This window comes from Cricetulus griseus, chromosome 8 (assembly GCF_003668045.3).
Source record: "Cricetulus griseus strain 17A/GY chromosome 8, alternate assembly CriGri-PICRH-1.0, whole genome shotgun sequence".
In the NCBI taxonomy this organism is placed as follows: Eukaryota; Metazoa; Chordata; class Mammalia; order Rodentia; family Cricetidae; genus Cricetulus; species Cricetulus griseus.
The window spans coordinates 1528715-1546805 of NC_048601.1; the positions used below are offsets into that span (position 1 = coordinate 1528715).

At 43.8% G+C, this 18091-nt stretch overlaps 1 protein-coding gene across 1 annotated transcript in view; it reads left to right on the forward strand.

The window, feature by feature from the left end:
- Positions 1-6754: 6754 nt before the first annotated feature.
- Ergic2 (ERGIC and golgi 2) overlaps positions 6755-18091 on the forward strand; it is a 29782-nt gene continuing 18445 nt past the window's right edge. The window contains exons 1-5 of the mRNA XM_027430061.2: positions 6755-6910; positions 13349-13491; positions 14985-15093; positions 15939-15985; positions 16989-17059. Of these exons, the coding sequence (XP_027285862.1) occupies positions 13386-13491; positions 14985-15093; positions 15939-15985; positions 16989-17059 (333 nt within the window). The 5' untranslated portion in view covers positions 6755-6910; positions 13349-13385. The remainder of the gene's footprint in view (positions 6911-13348; positions 13492-14984; positions 15094-15938; positions 15986-16988; positions 17060-18091) is intronic.

Genomic DNA, 18091 nt, shown 5'->3' on the forward strand with positions numbered 1-18091 from the left:
ATGGAGTCTCCCTGACTTTGCCTTCTTTCTCTCTGTATCTTTGTTTGGATTTCCTGCCTGGCTTTATTCTGCTTGGCCATTGGCCAAATCAGCTTTATTCATCAACCAGTAAAAGCAACACATATTCGCACCATACAGAAGGATCCCCCATATTACAAAACTAATGTTAAAAAAACCTTATGTACAACAAAGAAAATAATCAACAGAGCAAAAAGATGGCATAATGAAAGAGAATGTCTGTTGATATTACCTGATGAAAAGTTAATCTGTAGAATACATAATTCCAAATAAACTGTAAAAATAAAAAAAATCCAAGTGAAACAATGAAAATGGATCAATGGCCAGGTGTGGTGGTACAAACCCACACTATCACTTTGAAAACAGAATCAGAAAGATTGTCATGACTTTGAGGGCAGCCTGTACTACACAGCAAGTTCCAATCCTACCAGGTACCCGTTTCAGACTAAATATAACACTTTACCATATTTATTTCTGGTATCAAGTCTAGACTTGGTTTGTAAATTCTGCACTGTTTTAAAGATTCACCCAAAGAGCTTATGGGATTTTGTGTTTCCTGTTGTGGAGTATTTTGTATTTGTTCTCTGTGGTTCTGTAATGGGTATTTACAATCACAGATTCCTCAGTCTAGTGGTTCATGATTAAATCATTTTCTCTTATCATGTTTGCATCTTAGAATTACATAAGGGCTTTAAATATGCCCCAGATATTTACACCTAATCACAGCCATCTCAGAAACAATGCTTTAGTATATGCCCAGAAAAATAGTTGAGTCTAAGTACTCTGATGTCTTCAGTTCTCTGAGGCTGACTTACCCACAGCAGGGAACCCTAATCACAGCTTCTCAGCAGCAATGTGCACAGCTCCTTTTTCTCTATATTCTTTGCTTTCAATCTTTTGCTAATTTAGAGACTATAAAATGGTAGTTTGCATCTGTATTCTATTTTGTTGGCTAGCTTTTCTTCTCTTCAGCCAAACCACTCTATTAATTCATTTTATATTTTCTTGTTTAAATCCTTCTACTTTATCTTTGCCTTTTTAATGTTTAGAATATTTCATTCGAATATGTTATTACACACACACACACACACACACACACACACACACCACGGCTTTCTGTGTAGCACTTCTTTCTTCCTGGGGATGGGGTAGGATCCCTTCTGAAATGGGCATCTTATGAGTTACTAACAGGAAAGGTTGGTGGAAGAATTACACTGTAGTTGGCTCCCATCAGAAAGGTGGCAGACCATCAGTTTCTGTGACTTACCTTGGAGATATATATATATATATATATATATATATATATATATGAAAGTCCTAAAATTTGATTACACAGCTACAATTTTGCTAAAACCATTATGCCCTGCTTACAATGGGTTTGTTTTAGAGGTATGAAATTTTAATTCAAATTTTGAAACAGTTATGGAGCTTTTATTAGCAGATTTTTTTTTTTCTGGACGAGAAGAATCTACCTACTATAGCTCTGATATTTCCAGGCAATAAAATTTTCACAATAGAACTGTTATGTCTAGGAAGCAAACTGTCTTTTGTTACTTCGTTAAATTGGTTTGGATATATTAAGCAGCGCTGTTCAAGAATTCAGGACATCTGATTGCTCAGTTCTCATGTCTCCAATTCTTTTATTCTTCTCAAAGTTCCCACGAAGGATTAGTGGCAGAGAAGGAGGGTGGCTGATACAGTGTTGGACAGCAGTTCTCTCACCAAACTAAGGACATCAGGTCAGCGTGCACAGTAACTGTGCTTAGTGACACAGATGAGCAGGCAGCTGGATAAGGTGGGAAGAAGTTGCCATGTTGTCCCTCTCCAGGCCCCACACAGCCTCCCACAGAGATACCTTTCACTTAAGGGAGCAAGACAGACTTGGGTTCAGATTTCTAACAGTGAGACCAGAGATATGGAGAGCTCTGTGGTCCCTGCGTCTAGGCCACTCCAGCAGACTGAGTTGGTTAACTACTTTTGGAAGATGCTTTTGGTTCCCCCACTTCCTGAAACCTCTGCCGGCAAAGCAGGGCTCAAACCTCTAGCAGTGGCACACGGAACACAGAAACTGGTGCAGGGATTTACCCTGGAGCCCATGCCACAGGGAGCCTGGGCCCCTGGGAGGAACAGGAGACCCGGTGTGCAGGTCAGAGCTCCCAGATGGAGCCTGTAGCCTGGCTCTGACGTCAGGCAGAGGCCTGTGTGCTGGTTCAGCTTTGGGGTGGAGCGGAGGCACACACTTCTCTTCTGGAACAGGACCAGTCCTGGGACTGTAAGACCCTGGTGCCTCCCCTCCGGGTGGTTTCCCTCAAAGCCAGTCTCCTAACTCAGGTAGCACAGTTATCAACAGTGCTTATGCTTCAGGCTTTCAAACTTCTCTGTCGTCAGACCTTGTCCCAGTGAGACAGACTTGTTTTGGCCACAGCCAGCTGTGGTGCGACCCCAGTGCATCCCTAAGATTAAGCAGGTACTTATGGCAGTGAGACTCAGGAATGACCCAGCTTAACCCTAGCATAGGTGGCTAAGGGGGTCTTCAGTGCTGCTGTCCCCACCTTGGATAGAACAGTATCATGTGAGGCCCGTTTGTTGGTGTTGGGGCAAGGTTGCAAGCATGAGACTTTGCCTTGTAACTTAGTGCTGTGTTGATAAATGGGAAGACCCTGGAGACACCCCCAACCCCCAGATCTGTCTACCAATAAGGCCTCTGGAACAGCAGCAGACTCAGGGAGGGCAGCCCCCCCACCCAGTCTGTTGGACTACCAGGCCAGCTACTTCAGCCTGTGTCTATTTACCATGGCCACGGCCCACAAATCCTCCTTAGCAGAGTCTGCTACTACAGCAGTGTAGTAACTTGGTCCTAACTCAACCATTGTACTGCTCCTGTCAGGCTGTGGGCTCAGTGGATCACACAGCTGGGTGGAATAGGTGGTTACATATGTGACACAGGAGTCAGAGGTGGGTCTACCCATGGTGAGCCTGCCCAGAGGAGGGCAGAGTTCAGCAGCCTATCCGCAGGCCAGTGACTGTGGAAGAGGCATCTAACCCTAACCCGGTACCAGGGAGAATCCTGCATCATCCCTAGGAGGCAGGCTATTTCTAGATCTCCAATTTCTTTTTCATTAACACTCCAAGACTGATTGGAACAAACGTGGGCTTAGATTTCCATCTAAAACTTCCAAAACGAGACCCCCAAAGCACAGCCCCAGCAAATCTGCAGCAAGCTCAAAGGAAACCAGCCTCACTGGGGACAGTCAGGCTCAGTGGAAATCAGACTAGAGTAAACACCTTACCCTTGGGTGCTCACATGTCACACTAGCTTGCACCAAGGGCTTTCAGGGGACTTTAGGGAACTCTGAGCTCATGTAGGACTCAGGCAGTAACCTGCACAGGGGTCTTAGTGAGAAGTTGAAATTACCATTTTAGGAAGATTTGATGAGCTTAAGGGAACAGAAACTCCTAACAGAGGAACTCATCAAGCTGAAAGCAAATTAAAAAGTTCCCAAGGTAAAAAATATTCTCTGTGAAATTGAGACTCTCACAGAAGGCATCAAAAGTAGGTGAATTGAATAGCATCAGTGAGCTTCAAGATGAGCTTCTTAAAATGCACTGTTGGAGATAAAAGAAATGAGAAAGGGAAAAAAGCTTATGGGAAAATTACGAACTACTGAAGGAACAAGTATGCTATTGGGGTGCAAGAAGGACTCGTGAATGCCAAAGAAGAAGAAAGCCTATTCCCAGAAATAGTAACGGGAAAGTTCACAAACCAGGAGAACAGAAAAATCCTGGTATACGAAAGGCAAGAGTCACCAGTCAAGCTTAAATCAACAAAGTCTACCTCACAATGGTATAATCAAGCAAACTCTCACAGCTGAAAGAAGAGCCCCAAGGCTATAAGAAACAAGAAAGAACACAGGGGAGACAAAATTCTCCTAACAGTGCACTTCTCAGCAGAGACATATGGGCTGGGAGTGTTGTGAGGTTTTCATGGTAATGGAGAGAAAGAGAATACCTGTCAGCGGTCCCCAACCAAGCTATTCTGTAAAAAACGAACAGATAATGACATTCCCAGATTAAAGCTGAGTGTCTGTCTAGACCTGCTGTAGAAGTAATGCTAAAGGAAGTTCTAAGAAAGCACAGGACAGCTATACTCCTAGCACCCAGGAGATGGAAGCAGCATCAGTGTCAGGAGTTCAAGGTTACACAGAGCAAGTTCAACGCCAGCATGGCCTACAAGAAATCATGTCAAAGAGGACAGAGAATCGGGGAGATAAAGGAGGGAGAGGAAGAGGAAGAAAAGGAGAAAAAACACTAGTTTGTAAAATAGGGTGAGAGTGAACTATGAAACACACTCAGGACACTATAGTATTGTAAGCATGGAGCAGACAACATTCAAATTTTTAGTATAAACAACAACAGAAAACCAAAACCCCAAACAAACAGATGATGGGACCTAGCTGGACAATGTACTCATATAAATTCAGATTTTCAAGCTCCAAAGTAATGGAGCACATGGAAAAAGGATGAAGTGCATAATCTACAATGTTTGAAAATGTATAGGCAGCTAAGTATGGTGGCTCACATCTGTAACGCCAGCACTTGGGAGGCTGAGACAGAACAACTTCCCCAAGTTCAGGGTCAGCCCAGGATATAGGTCAAGTCTGTCTTAGCAAGCAAAAGCTAGCTGATACAAAATTTGAGTAGAAAATTTGCAATCATCTATACTTGAAGCACATAATGAGGACGACTCTGGTGGATAGCCTAGAAGCTGGGCAGGATTTCATGAACAAATTGACTGCGGGCATTGGCAACTAGGGAGAGAAAGGAAACACAGACTAATTCAATCAAATTTGAGGCTGGTGGTGATTATTTTTCTATATCGAGAGAAGGAATAGATTTGGGGTAGGAATAAAACATAAAATCCACTTGAGATATATGGGGGCCTTTGTATAGTAAAAAAAAAAAAATCAGTTTCCCTTACTTTTGTTATTTACTTGCTAAAGTTCATACCCAAACCACAGAAGTAAAAAGATGCCGTGAAAATATACATTTCCACGGGATACGGGTTCTTTTGAACCAGCTGTTCATCCCACACTAAAACCAGTGTCCAATAAGTGAAACATAATGGGATGAATTTTCTCAAAAGCAGATTTTTTTTTTCCAGATACAGCACCATCAGTTGTATGGAAATTAACCTATAAAATCAGGCAGTGTACCTCAGTGCAGCTTAACTTGTATCAGGCCCCAAGTTTCATCCCAAGTACCAAACACAACAAAACAAGCAAGAAAACTGATTGATTAACAAGTTTCACTCTTTGGGGAAAATTAACTTTAATGTCCATGTGAGCTTTGAGAATTGTGGCTTTCTAAAAATAGTAGGATCAAATTAGTTAGTTTTGCTATATTGTGAAAGCTAACTCTCAGGGGACAGTTATTACCCGAAAAGAAACTTACTCTGGAGACGAAGGATCAGGTGTGTAACTATGTGAACAACAGCCCAGCCTCTGTCCAAGTAAGAGTCTGTACAAGACCTGGGGTTAGGGAAAAGGGTCAAGGGATATGTCTACCCATGTCTTTATGGCTAAGATTATAGCTAAGATAGAGGTGCACAGCAGACATGTATTGACTCAAGGCGGTGTTAGGACCATTTCACAGCGGAGGGAAAGGAGGTACAAAGAAACGAAATACGCTCCAAGTCACACGCTGTCACAAGACGTCAGACGGGATTTTTCAGGCTGGGAAACCCTGGCTTTCAGAGACTGTGCTTACACCCGTTCAACTCTGCTCCTTCAACAAGTCAGCCGGGGACCTTTCAATTAACTGGAGTGATCTTCAAAGTCTGGAAAAATTTAAAGTTGCCGCCAGAGGGCATGGATCTGCCCTTGGTTCCGGGGGCGTAGGAGATTTCCTTTCCCAGTTAAAGGCGCTCACAGAGTAAAGACACTGGTGATGTGAGCGGTTGGAGATACAGGCGCTCACAGAGTAAAGACACTGGTGATGTGAGCGGTTGGAGATACAGGCGCTCACAGAGTAAAGACACTGGTGATGTGAGCGGTTGGTGTGTACATTTAGTACTGCGGTCGAGGTTTCCCCGCCTGCTTCGCTTTTGGCAGCTCTTAACTGCTCCTTACCCCGCTCTTGAAACTAAAACCCCTTACCTACTGAGCAAGAGAACCACGGGTCATTATTATTATTATTTTGCAACAGCCGTGTGAGGATCCAGCGCGAAAGGACGAGCGTTTGGGGCGGCGCGCCCCGGGCACACGCGCGTCGTCACAGACAGGCCGTGGCGGACGGGTGGGCGAGCGTCGCGATGGGAGCTGGCGTGGGCAGGGACAGGAGGAGACGAAGCGTCTCGTTTCCCGTACGGCCCACCATTTAGGGAAAACCGCCCACCACACGGCACCGGCTGCTTAACCCCCGAACCGAACCCCCGGCCCGGCCCGGCCCGGGGCGGCTGAGGCGTCGGCGACGAAAGCGCCAACCACTACTCGGCCGTGTGAACGAACCACAGTGCGGCCGGGGCCTGGCGGGGACCGTGGTCTCCTCCCGCCGTCGGACGGAAGGCGAAACAAACGTCTCCCTCCTTCCCGGGAAAACGGACGAGCCTCTCGGGGGCGCTCCCCGCGGCCGTCGCAGCCGCGCCCCCCGCTTCCGGGTCCGGCGCGCCGCTTGATGGCGTCACACACCACCGACGCGGGAAGCATCGCGAGGTCTCCGGGCCCGCCCCTCCCCTCTGGAATCAGCTGTGAGTGTGAGAGCGCCGTGTGTGTGCGCGCGTGCGCGCGCGCGTGCGTGTGTCGCCTCTGTTCTCGCGATATTCCCGTGGACGCCGGGCTCGGGCGCCCCAGGGGCTTCTGGGAAACATGGCGGTCGGCTGGGACCGTAGCACTAGGTAGGACTCTGGAGCCGCGCCGGGGCCGTTTCCTCCCGCAGTTCCGGGCGGAGGGACACGGGGACGGGGGCGCGGCGGACGGGCTCGCGTTGCCGCCGCCGGCCCGGCGCGCGTGTGACCTCCTCCGTGGCTGTGCGGGGAGCCGAGCCCGCCGCTCGGCTCGGCTCCGCTCCGCCGCCTGGGGGGCGTTCCTGCCGGCCGAGCGTGGCCGGCGTCCGCGCACCGCGGCCCGGCTCCGCACGGCTCCTCCCGGGCAGCCGCGGCCTCCGTTGTCGCGGGCAGCGCTGCCGCCGCCGCCGCCGCCGCCGCCGCCGCGTTTGGAGTGAAAAGCGAGCCGCGCCGAGAGCGGAGGGCCGGGCGCGGGCGGGTGCGGTGCGGTGCGGTGCGGGCGTGTGTCCCGCGGTCCGCGGTCCGCGGCGGAGCCGGCCTCGGCGCGAACGGTTCCGCTGCTGCTCGGCCACCCCGTGTGCGTCCGTGGACGGGCGTCCGTCTCCTCCCGGGGACCTGGCGTGCGTGCGTGCGTGCGTGTGGGAGGCGATCGGTGTGCGCGCGGGCCGGTAACAGCTGCCCCGGTGTAGCGGGGAGCGATGAAAGGCCGTGTAATTTAAAAGATTACAAAATGAGGCTTTGTTCACGGGCTGGCAGCAGCCGTGGTGCCGAATTTGGGCTCCTTCCCGCCTCTCCCGGCGTGGGTTCCTGCAGAAACGGGTCGGCTGGTTTGCCCACCTTGTCTGTCAGTCGCCTCAAGTTGTTACTGCGGCCCCACTCGGTGGAGGAAGACCCCGGCCAGTAGAAAGAAGCCCCGTGTTTGTTTTTTGTTTTTTTTTGTTTTTTTTGGAGTGAGGGTTGGGAGGTTTCTCTCTGATAGTAAACTCCACCACGTACATGAACAGAGTATGTATGTCGGGGTCCACCTTGCATAAGCCAGGCAAGCATGGCAAGGTAAGAAGAGAGGTCTCTCTGAAAGGAAGTCATTGCAGTTTACTGCAAGAGCGACGGAGACTTAGGAAAAAAAAATAAGTTTATCTTCACCGGGGTTAGTCGTTTCAATGATAATTCATTAAAAAAAAAAGTTGGTTTTTAGACTTGGTGTGTTACAAATTCTACTTAATAGTCTGTCTGGAGTTTAGTTCTGTTTTAACGCCAAAGAGCTTATCCTTGGACTTCGGCGCCCTAGTTGCCTCACCAGTAAAATGAGAATGATAAGGTGGTACTTACCTCATAGAAGGTTGGGAAGAGTACATGTTTCAGATCGCCCAAGTGTTTAGAACAGTGCCTGCCATACTGCGCTTCGTCTGACTGTGTTTGGACTTCTGAAGTTTCGTGCGGCTTGGCTACTTAGGCACTGAAGAGATCGTTTAAAAATTAGTTTCTAACCCCTCAAATTGATTAAACACTTGAAGGCTATGGTTAGTAGGAACGTTTGTCTTTCTGCTTCTCCATGCAGTCTTGTTTATATCAGTAATGCCCCCCACACTTCTCTGTTAACTCCTTGTCTTGCATGTGCACTTCACCTTTTCTGTTTTGTATCTCCTTATTTTCATCTAAAGAACTTCGTTTGAGTAGCTGCTGTTGTCCTTACTTCCCGTTGCTGGAAAGCACTTCCAGACTCTTGTTGGAATGACACTTGTTGGTGGTCTCTTCCTTTTAACTATCAGTTTGTGGTATTATCCACTAACTCGGGTACACCCAAACTTCCTCACATCCTGATTAGAAATACATCTATCTTTTCTGAAAATTACATTTATTAAATACCTCACTTTATTTTGATTGGTAACAAGGGTAGCCCTCATGGAAGGAATTCTGAGAAGTTGATGATCTTAAAATTTGTAACAACTAGTAAGTTCCCAGAAGAGAGTTTGGTTTGTGTGGTTGCTTGGTTGGTCTGTTGTTTGTTTCTCAGATCACAAAACTTGTACAGCATATTATCTTCCCAGTGAACTTTTTATTCCTAAGAAATTTATGGAATTAAATCTGTTTACCATAAACCAGGAAGCTTAAAACAGTGGAAATTGACTGTTTTCAGTTTTCAAGACTCAAATGAAGATGTGGGAAGGGTCTAGCTTCATCTGAAGGTTTGGAATGGAATTCGTCCTTGCTGTCCTGGCTTCTGAACAATCCCTGTAAACACATCACTCTACACTCTGACACCCCTCCCTCTCTGTGGGGACTCACTTCTCCATGTGGTCTTGAGAGGGCGTCAGTCCTTGTTTTAGTTCACCCTAATCCACTATGTTTTCAGCTAAGTGTTTTTCCATTTACAAGTACCCAGGCCTAGGACTTCAGCACCTCTCTTTGAAAACAAAGTTCATTCCACAATGCAGTGGTATGCTAATCACTTAGCTATTTCTCATTGAGAAGTGCACATTATAAATAGCAGGAGACTGAGTAACATTGATAATAGAAGATAAATTCTTGTTGCCAGTGAGGTAGCTCATCTGACACGGGGCCTGATGCTTGCCAGGGACCCACACGATAGATGGAGAGGACTGGTCCTACAGATTACTTTCTAACGTCTACATTGTTCCATGACACAGTTCCCCCTTTGTAATGAATGTAATTACACAGGAGGTTTCATTTCAAACTAAATTCTTTGTTTACATACGTAATAAACTTAATTGATCAGGCTGTATAGTTTCTTGAGTCCTATATTTTATTCTAATATTAATATGGATACAATGATGAAGTAGGCTATACATTGCTGTCAGGAGTGTTGGTGTCTATTTCAGCATGAAGAGTTTTGTTGTTTCTTTAGCAGTTGTTCAAGTATTGTCTTAGTTGCTATCACCATATCCTTGAGGTTTAATTTTTGTTTCTTTGTTTAAAGGACAATTTAGGGGAGACAGCAAAGAAACCATATGTGGTATTAGAGATCTCTAAAGTGTACACACATTGTCTACCAGTGAACAGAAACATCGTGCAGAGATTCCCAAGTCTTTAGACTTTGTGAAACGATAAGAAATATATACAGGAGTAATGCTAGTGAAGGCTGGGTTTGTAGATGCAAATAGATAAAAGTCACAGTGTTAATTTTACTAAATAAGGATAACCTATGTGATGGGAATGTCTTTTGTACATACGCTTCTCTGGTTGATGAATTAAACACTGATTGGCCAGGCAGGATGGTAGGTGACGCTAGGAGACTAAGAGAATGCTGGAAACCATAGGCAGAGGGGGTAGTCATGTGAGCCCAGGAAGAGGGGACTGGAGTCAGGCGTTCTCCAGTTAGATAAGACTTTGTAGAAATAGAGATTAGTAGTTACGGGTTAATAAGACAGGGCTAGCCAATAAGAAGCCCTCGTCTTTGGCCAGCAGTTTCATAATTAATATAGTGTCTGTGTTTATTTGGGGCAAGGCGGCTATGGGATTAGGCTAGGGGGAAAGAGTGCTCATAACACCTGTGTTATTTATTGTATCTTTTATTTTTATTTTATGTGTATGGGTGTTTAGCCTCCATGCATGCATATTCCACATCAGATGATGGTGGAGTGGGGGGAGACAAGTATTGACTGATCCAGGTACAGAAGCCACGGGAAAGTTATGAATGCACTTAGATGTCCATAGATGTTGGCTACAAGCCCTGAAGTCAGGGGCGCTGGAATTTGGAACAGACTTTGGAGACAGGCTGCTTGAGACTAAACCCCTGTTCTACATAGTACACTTGCATCTTCTGGGGAAATAAATATAAGAAATAAAAGTGGCATCTGTGGTATAGAAGAATAAGTTAATATGTTAAGTGTATTGAATAGTATCTAGCATGAAAGTTGTTCTGTATGTCTTAACTGCTATTATTAGGGGAAGGTAGACTTCAAAGAGAAGAGATTCAGAGCATGACTTTTTTACCCTTTGAGTGTTAGGAATGAAGTATTGCATGAGAGTAACAACACCAGGAAGTAGGATTTCATAAAGTTCAGGTTGATTTTTTTATTTTTTAAACAATTGGATAACTTGTGCATGTCCCAACGGTGGCTGTACAGTGGCATGTGTTGGAATGGATTTCTTGGGAGTAGTTAGTGAGCTTGCAGGAATGGGACAGAAGTAGAGTGGTGGCCTGCTTCCTTCTAAAATGGTAATCTTAGAAAACAGTCTCGGAGCAGGCCTGAGACTGGTAGGCAGGTGGACTTCACTGTCTGGCTCCAGGAGGGGAAATGCATAGGTTGTGTTTGTTCTTTGTGTTTGTGAGACCAACAGCTACTTGCTGTAGATCCATTGAATAAAAGAAACTATAAAGCTTACTATGAAAATGTACTTAAGTTTTGCAAGTGGACTCCCTGTTTATTTTTCCAGTAAAATTTTTTACACGACTACTGTTTAGAGCTGGTAATTCTCTCTAGTGAACAAAATCATTCCCCATGGATAGTGTTTTTAAGTGTTCCTTTACCCATACATGACAGTTTGGGTTTGCAGTGCTACTGAGGGTGTTTCTCTTCCTTCCCTTAATACTTACTTACCTGCCTGCTGTGCCAGGCATTGGTGCTGCAAAGGTGAACTCAGACATGGTTCCTTCCTTGACTGTCCTGAGGAGAAAATAGAATCTGCAATCAGTGGCTAGAAACAGTTGTAGGCACACAAGGCCCAGAAGAGTCAGTGGAGTCAGTCACATGAAAGCTTGGGGGAGGACAAGGAACTTGTTGTGCAGAGAGAGCACGGTTTTCAGTGTTGCTGGAACTCAGACTGTAAGACGGTGGGTTTGGTGGACTTGGTTTGTGAAGGATTCTGAAGCCATTTTAGGATAGTCTAAATACTATGTTACGGGAAGTGACTTGGGCTTTGAGAGAGATAATATGCAATATGATGGTCGTTAATAATTGGTTAATGGCTGGAAGGGAATCGAGTTGAAGCAGTCCAGCAGCAAATCGTAGCCATTGAGACTAAGGTCCTAGTAAGGGACTTCTCTGCCCCCAGGAAGAAAGCAACTAGAGAAACTTAGGAAGGGGTTAAGTCTGAAGGTGTAACTTATGTTTCTGGCTTGTACAGTTTGCTGTGTACTGTTAATCATTAAGACATGAAAGTGGAAGGAAACCAGGGGTGAAGTATTTCAGTGTTGGACCTCTGGGAAAGAAATGCATATAGTAGAAGTCAAGGAGATATTCTTCTGAGGCATCACAGCTGAAAACAAAGATTGGGAGGAATCCAAGTCTAGATGGAAAATGAGACCCGGGAATCATTTGGGAAAATGAGCATCATGTCCACTTTCAAAATCTTGGGTTTTGAAGCAGTTTGGCTTTTCGGCTTTTGATTTTGAGATTTGGGTACTTGCTGAGTTTCTTAGGTCAAGGCAAGAGACTGTTTGATAAGGAAGACCTCTCTTTTTTTACACATGCGTGCATGCACACATACACACACACACACACACACACACACACACACACACACACACACACGCACGGGTGAGGAATGAGAATTTGAATATAAATACATTCTAGACAAAGCTACAGAATGAAGTTTTTCTCTTGGACTTAGTACCACAGAAGAGACAACCTTGAGCCAGTTCGGTGAGGAGATGGGAAGGGATGAGATGAAGGGTTGGGCTGTAGGTGTGCTATCAGAAATCTGTACTTAAGACTTGGACTGAGTTTAAAGAGACGTGAACATTTTAAATATTTAATAAGAGGCCTATCAAGATGGCTCAGTCAAGTGCTTGCTGCACAAACCTGAAGAGTTTAGATCCTTAGTGCCCATGACAAAAGCTATGTGTGGTGGCATGCAGCTCTAACCCTGCAGTGAGGAGGCAGATGAGGGGGTGTCTGGGGCTTCTTGGTCATCCAGTCTATCTGGATTGATTAGCCCCAGGTTCAGTGGGAGGAGACCTGTCTCAGGAAGTGGAGAGGTTGAGGACAGTGCTTAGCATTGACCTCTGACTCCCGTGCACATGTGCATATGCACTAGCATGGGCGGATGCACGCATGCACTCCATCCACACACAGGCACATAACGTCTCAGTCACACAAGGGACTGACAGGTCAGTCTCAGGTTTCTGCTTAGGTTTTGGAAGTGGTCTAGAGGTGATTTAAAAGTGATGTGCTGGGATCATTGCAAGTCTCCATCTTAGGAAATGGCTTGAGCACTGTGTATTTTCTTGCTGTCTGTGTAACCAAGACGCTGAAAAGCACCTGTGTTGTGAAACTTATTAATATATGAGAACTTAGTCACAGCTTATGTTGCCTTATAACTTTTTTCCATATATATGTATAATTTGTCAACTTAATACAAAGTAAAATTTTAACTTTTTAAGTGTTAAAAATGTGACAGTTTCTCACTTTTGATTTTCTATTTAACGTGTGTTTGTATATTGCCTTTCATTCTTGATTTTTTCTGAGTGGGAACAGATTAAAGAGTAAAATGGGCTTTTTTTTTTTTTTTTTTGGTCAACAAGAGATGGGAATGCTAATTTCTGAGAAAACTGGTCATATATTCATTTATCTGTTTGTCCCTTAGCATGACTATATGAAGGGAGAGGAAGGTTTCTCTGAAGATGAGGCGACTGAATCGGAAAAAAACCTTAAGTTTGGTGAAAGAGTTAGACGCCTTTCCCAAGGTTCCTGACAGCTATGTGGAGACATCAGCCAGTGGGGGAACAGGTGAGCTTGCTTCAGACTGCCTTAGGCATCATGCACGACACATGGGCGCTGGCCATGAGGATGAGCTCATGCTGGATCTTAGAGTGGCTTTGTAACTGCTCATCCTGTGCCAAATTGCTCTGCTTTTATTATCTTTATTCTCTGTAGCCTTTGGCAGTGCCTCTGTGCCACTAGCAGTATTTATTAAATCTTAATGAGCAAGTAGTACAGTTTACACCGTGGTGTTATTGTGCATATAATATTATACAATATGTTGTATATTATATTATAATGCTGACACAGCTCTGTTCCTATTCTGGGTTGGATAGCAAGTAAAGACTTGCTATGATAAAGTCCTCAGAATGGAGTGAGAGCTAGCTCAGTTTCATCTGCCTTAGTTCTTCTGTGAAATGAGGATGTTAGCATTTATGTGGCTAGAGTTAATGTATTAATGATGTAACTTTTCTGTAAGTGCTTAGAGCAACACTTGGTACAAATACTTTACTTTGTTAAGTAAAGTAAGTGATAGAATATGTAAAAGAAATCTGAACCTATAATGATGCTTCCTAATATTTTTCCCCTATGGTGAATTAGCAAGTAACCCCTTCATACGCTTTTGCAACGTCATTGGATTAAAAAAAAATGTGTAATACATACAACCCAGTTGTTACTGCTGGCCTAGCACGTGTGGAGCCCAGGCTTTGAATCCAGCATCACGTAAACTGGGCAGGGTGACACATGCCTGCAATCCCAACACTGGGGAGGTGGATGCAGGAGGGTCTCAACTTGTAGATCACTCTTGGTTACGTAGCCAGTTATAGGCTAGCCTGAACTACTTGAGACTCTGACGCAAAACAAAACAAAGCAAAACAAAACAACCCCTAGTGAATAAAGTACAATAAAATGGCTTGCTGCTCCCAACCCCTGAGAGTGAAGAGAGTGCCGATTCTTGTTGCACAGCCTGCCGTGTATCTTGTATTATTTAGTAAATTCTTTTGACTGGGATTCTATTTAATATGCTATGTAGTAATATATTCAGGATATTGCAAAGTACATGAAAATATTTTAGGGGCTTGGAGAGCTTTTGATTTTCTGGCTCACAGATATTGTGGCATCTCAGGACCTCTTTTGTTTGTTTTAAGTTGCATTATAAGCATATGTGTATTTCTTAATAAAGAGGGAAGTGTTTTTAAATTGGTGTTGTCAACATGCTTATTTTTATTAGTTATCCTATCTGTGCCTGATGTGTAGCAATACAAACCTGTCTGTCTGGCGATAGACACTGTTGAAACTGAAGACGAGTCGTTCTTTCTCAGTATGTGGATGTTTGTGCTCGGTTGTCATTTCTGAACTGTTTCCAAACATCTGTAACATTTTAAGGGAATCATTTATGCTGCTTATTTACATAATGTTCATGTTGGACACTTCCTTTTTTTCCTCATTTTAATTCTGCTTAAGGTAACTGTTTGCTTTTTTATTGTTTTAATTCTGTTTTTCTCTTTTTGATTCCTCAGTTTCTTTAATAGCATTTACCACTATGGCTTTATTAACAATAATGGAATTCTCAGTGTATCAAGATACCTGGATGAAGTATGAATATGAAGTAGACAAGGATTTTTCTAGGTAACTAACTTTTTCTTGTTTAAAGGCCATGTACAGTCAGCTGTGGTGGTATACATCATTACTCCCAGCAGTCTGGAGGCAGAAACAAATGAATCTCTGTGAACTCCAGGCCAGCCTGAGCTACGCAGTGAGAGCCTGTCTTAGAGAGGAAGGGCTGTGATGCCCATAGCATCCGATGCTTTCCTGGTGGTCTGCTCTCCTTTGTCCTGACCCAGGCCTGGCTCTAAGGCTGGCTGTCTTTCTGTTGGGCATGTGTGCCAGGCACGTATGCTCCTCTGAGCACTAATACTTGAACCAGGAGCATCCACTTGATAATTCCATTCCGTAGTAAAGAAACGACATTGAGGGACACCCAACGTAATGTGTGATGTATAGTTTTTATGATAAGTGGAAGAAATATCTTGGAATTCCTGCTTCTTGATTCAGGTTTTATGTCCTTAAAGGACTGTTTTATCTGAAGTTTCAGTAGGCCAACCTTAGTTTCTTGGGATTATTGGCTGTAAAGTTACTATTAAGAAAGATGACTGTTAAGCATGGAGAAGCAGAAATGGTTTTTGAATAGTCACTTAAGTGAAACTTTTAGGAGGCCAGAGGGATGGGTGGCTCAGTGGTTAAGAGTTCACATTGCTTTTGCAGATGGTCAGAGTTCAGCTCCCCTACCCACCTCAGGGGGTTCACACAAAAGAGAATTTTTAAATGTTCTCGTTCTCATTGTAAAGACTGCACATTAAGTCCTAACTTGCACTCTGCTGTCTGAAGTCCACATTTTTCATGGGTGGGTTGGTTTTCATTTCTGGTGTTTTGCTGATTGACTGATGACTGATGACTGTCCTCTTCTCTTTTAGCAAGTTGAGAATTAACATTGACATCACCGTCGCCATGAAGTGCCAGTGTGAGTACACCCTCAGCACCGCCCGGCTGTCAGCTCACTGCCTTTCCTGAACATGACTATAGTGTAAAGAAAACCATATCAAGGTTTCTGCAGTCCGAGTTGTGATTTGGATAGCCTGTCTGTCTTGTAGAGAGCCAGGCTTTGTACCCCCACTCCACAAGGCATTGTTTCACCTGATCCACCTTTACCACACCTTTACTCTGCAGTGTAAATTACAGGTGCAGTGTTTCTGTTAGGTGAAGAGTGATAAGTCTCCTCTTCTGCCCCAACCCTGACCGTGCTTACTGTACTGATAAAAGTGGAAATGTACTGATCGATATCTGGTGGATTATGCTTGAATCAGCGATGATGCTCTGTATGGAAGTCATCCTCTAAGTCACTGCTTGGAAAGTGGAAACCAGTAAGACATTACTTCAGGCAACGCTTCAGTAATGAAGAAGTTTTACCTTGTTAAAGGGATCGGTTCTAGGGGATTTCATCACAAAACAACAGAGTCTCATTTTTCAGTCTCAGTTTTCTTTATGTTAGTGGTTGTGAGATATATGGAAATACATTATAACTAAATTTTTGAGTTAGCACTGATCCTGAATCTATGCCATATTTGAATATTTAAATACCATTAAAATTTTAGCTTTTCAGAGTAAAATTTCCTATTCTTTACTTTTTAAAATCTCAGTAGATAACACCTTATAATTTCTTTGAATCCTTAAAATATTTCTTGTGATTAATATTATGTTCAGCATTTTTAGTACTTAGAGCTATTTAATTTTGGCAAGCTAGTCAGTCAGTTAACCTTAGCTTCTTTACTATGTGTCATCTTTCTCAGAGCAAGAAGGAGAAAAATAAAATCATTTTCAAATTTCAGAATACTATCCACAAAAGCTACGTAATGCTACTGTTTTAACTTTTGAACAAATGAAAGTTACCTCAGGTTTTTTGTTTTTATATAGCAGATGGTAGTTTTGATTGAAGTTCATAGTGTAAAAACTTTGTTTTAATGCAGATGTTGGAGCAGATGTTCTGGATTTAGCAGAGACCATGGTTGCATCTGCAGATGGTCTATCTTATGAACCAGTAAGTTTGATTTATGTGATGGAGAAAAGTTATACCTAATATCAAAAACTTGAGATTGGAACACAGCTGGCATTTCCGATAGGCCTTTCTAATGTCCGTTACAGTTCAAGTCACTGCGTTCTATCGGGTCACCTTTCTCTTTTGTATTTGCCATAAGAATGGAAGTTTGTACTTCGTAGTTGTCTCAGGACTTTGACCTGTGCCTAAATCTTTAAAAACATTTACCCTGTAGCTTTCTTATCATTGGCATTTACCCTTCCCAGTGCTGATTTCTCTTAATTAGTTCTAAAGTACAAGCTGTCCATAACATAGCTGACTCACCACATAGCGCATTACAGGACTAGCATGTACGATTGACCAGGACTAGCTCTAAAACAGCTTCAGAAAAAGCGTGTGGCCCACTGGCCTCATGGTATGTAGTTTACATACGGCTCACTTTAAAATTCATTTTCTTGTGACTAAGCAAACTTGAAGAATAATGACTACAGAGGGAGGAAGAGTAGAATTCATTGGCTGGGTTGAAACAAGAAAAACCCCTGGACTAGTTCTGATTGCTGAATTAACATAAGTTTACAGCAAGAAAATACATGTTTGTCTTTGATATGCACTTGTTTTCATTACTTTTAAGTCACTGACAATATCCCTGTCAGAGACAACTTGAGGGAGGAGCTGTTCATTGATTGTTACAGATTCAGAGGGTTCAGGCTATGGTTCCTTGACCTCTTATAGTTGGGCCAAACATTATGGATGCTGGAATGTGTGACAGAGGAGCTTTTGTCCCGTGGTTGACAGGTGACAGACAGGAAAAGGCTTAAGAGAAGACACCTGATGTCAAAACCAGCCCAGTGACTTCTTCAGTTGTACCATCAGCTGGGGTCTGGGTTTTACTTAGAAACCTGAGGCAAATAGATCATATTGAGACCATAAAGCACTCCTAAAGTAGAAATGTTAATAGAAAAGTAATTTATTGTTGCTCTGATTCCCTCTTCTGATCTATTTTTCCACTAACAAAGTTCATAGTAATTTACATGG